Here is a 2,493-nt window from a genome sequence, read left to right as displayed (position 1 = left end):
TGTAGTTGGATGTCTGAATATATATATATAAAACTGTAACTGGAGCGTGTAACAAAAGTCATTTCTGGGATTATTAAAGTATTTCTGATTCTGGTATCCATGATCTGACCATTGTTCTTATGACTAAAAGCACAGATCGACTGTTTTTAAACGCATATCAAAGCATATAGTAAATTAATGTATTTACATCCCTTTGATCTGTGAAGTAAAAATAAATGTATATATAGTTTCAGTTTCATTTCATTAATTCTGATCTTTTATTTATTTTTTATTTTTTTTGCACCAGTTCTCAATCTTAGTCAGATTAGATGTGTTAGTGCCGATTCTGTGTTGGATTTAGGTCTGGGCTTTGACTAGGCCATTGTAATCGTTATCCTGCGATCTAAATTATTTCATTATAGTTCTAAAGATTTTTTGGGTTTTTTTTTCCCCCAGCGTTTTTATTGTCATTACACTGTAACAAAAACAGAGCAATGGAATTGAATCCATCCCTGGGGAGCAGTGGGCTGCCATTGTGCGGAGCCCAGGGAGCAGTTTGGGGTTAAATGTTTTGCAGAATTCAGAGTGGATTCAGAATAAATATAGAGCTTAAAGGTTAACCTATCCCCCTGCAGGCTTACAGAGCCTCTGCCAGGTTTTCCTCCAGGATGATCTTGGATTTAGCTCCTTCCATATTCCTGTAAACTCTGACCATCACTATCCCTGCTGCAGAAAAGCAGCCCCACAGCATGATGCTGCTCCCATCATCAGGGAAAGTGTTTTCCAGGTCTTAGTTTTGCGTCGAATCCTTCTCTCTTCCGACGTGCAATATCTCCTACCTACATGGCTCTAGGAAAACAACAAAACAGCTTCTTAAATCTTTCTTCTTGTCACAGAGGTCGGTTTTGTGGAACTAAACATTTTAGAAAGACATCCTTTTTATTTCCCTATAAAGTCGGGGTTTCATTCTATTCAGAATTTTAACTGTAAAGGAAAATAAATACCTTTTACTTTTTGTTTGTTTACACAGCAAAGCAGCTTTGTGTTGATCTTTCACATAACCTACCATTAAGATTTGAACTTTAAGTGTTCATATTTTTTTGCAAAACTGTGGAGAAAATATTCAGACTTGCCATAGTAAAAAAAAAAAGAAAATCAACACAGTTCTTTTAATCAGGAGTCTTTAAATGAAACTCGATACATACAGCTCTAGTTAATTCTTTGCTGCTGTTCAGATTTGCGTAACTTTTTGTGCACACAGCTGTGGGGTTAATCTCTCGTACAGTCACAGTGACACAGCGTCTCAGGATTTAAATGCAGACATCGCTCAAGTTTGCTGTAAACAGGAAATAAAAAAGGTTAAAGTTAAGATCTATCCACCAGCCCTGGTGTTCAATGTGTTTAAGCAGCAGAGATGATTAGAAAGGATGTACTGAACTGCAAGATACGGTTGATAACGAGTTCTGCACATTTTTAAGCATCTATTTGAAAATTAAAACGGTTTATGTGCTGAGAAGAAAATAAAATGCAAAGGTTATCTTTAGCTAAATGGTTTCCTCCAACATTTCCTCCTTGCAGAGGAGAATATACAGGAGCACCACTCATGTTCCTCAGGAACTCGGCAAGATCATGGATCCTGAAACCTTTGAGAAGTCGCGCCTGTATCAGCTGGATAAAAGCAACTTCAGCTTCTGGTCGGGTCTGTATTCAGAGATGGAAGGAACGGTAAGATCAGCGCTGGACAGGTTTCTGAAATGGTTTCATGATTCCCCGCATTAACGAGGCACCTTGGAACCTTTCAGCTGATCCTGCTGCTGGGGGGGATCCCATTTCTGTGGCACGTCGCCGGTTCTGTGACGGCCCGCTTCGGATTGGGCCCGGATTACGAGATCACCCAGTCCTTGGTGTTTCTGACTCTGGCCACCCTGTTCAGTGCCGTTACCGGGCTTCCCTGGAGTTTGTACAACACGTTTGTGATCGAGGAGAAGCACGGCTTTAATCAGCAGGTAGAGTATCAGAGTAAAAATCTTATTTCCTGCTAAAATGTCTGATGTTTATTAGTAGTTATCACCCGGTTCTTTGTGTTGCTCCTTCCTTCCTCGCAGACGTTACGATTCTTCCTGAAGGATGCCGTGAAGAAGTTTGTGGTGACGCAGTGCATCTTGCTGCCTGTGACCTCGCTGCTTCTCTACATCATAAAGATCGGGGGAGATTACTTCTTCATCTACGCCTGGCTTTTTACCCTAATTGTTTCTCTGGTTAGTGACGCCCGCATCTTCTTCCTTTGGTTTTTGTGTAAGAGCATCTATTTGAGTCTGCAGGTCATCTCTATGGGAGGCATTTGTTCAGCCACTGAACCAGTTGAGTCCGATCTGCACGGGTTGATTCACTCTTCTGATTGAACTCACCTGGATCAGTGGCAGAACAAATGCAGGACATAATGATGACTTCCTGACTCCAGATCTCTGATTTAACCATAACTGGGAAAATAATCCGAATGCCAAGAATATAAGA

General features: G+C 40.7%; 1 protein-coding gene across 1 annotated transcript in view; it reads left to right on the top strand.

Annotated features, from left to right (window-relative positions):
* Positions 1-2,493, top strand: part of zmpste24 (zinc metallopeptidase STE24) — a 16,409-nt gene that overhangs the window by 1,684 nt on the left and 12,232 nt on the right. Inside the window, exons 2-4 of the mRNA XM_015385147.1 lie at positions 1,558-1,704; positions 1,782-1,985; positions 2,085-2,237. Of these exons, the coding sequence (XP_015240633.1) occupies positions 1,558-1,704; positions 1,782-1,985; positions 2,085-2,237 (504 nt within the window). The remainder of the gene's footprint in view (positions 1-1,557; positions 1,705-1,781; positions 1,986-2,084; positions 2,238-2,493) is intronic.

The sequence above is a fragment of the Cyprinodon variegatus genome, unplaced genomic scaffold, assembly GCF_000732505.1.
Source record: "Cyprinodon variegatus isolate N-32 unplaced genomic scaffold, C_variegatus-1.0 Scaffold332, whole genome shotgun sequence".
Classification (NCBI taxonomy): Eukaryota; Metazoa; Chordata; class Actinopteri; order Cyprinodontiformes; family Cyprinodontidae; genus Cyprinodon; species Cyprinodon variegatus.
The sequence above is the reverse complement of the archived record's forward strand: the minus strand, read 5'-3'. Positions and strand labels throughout refer to the sequence as shown.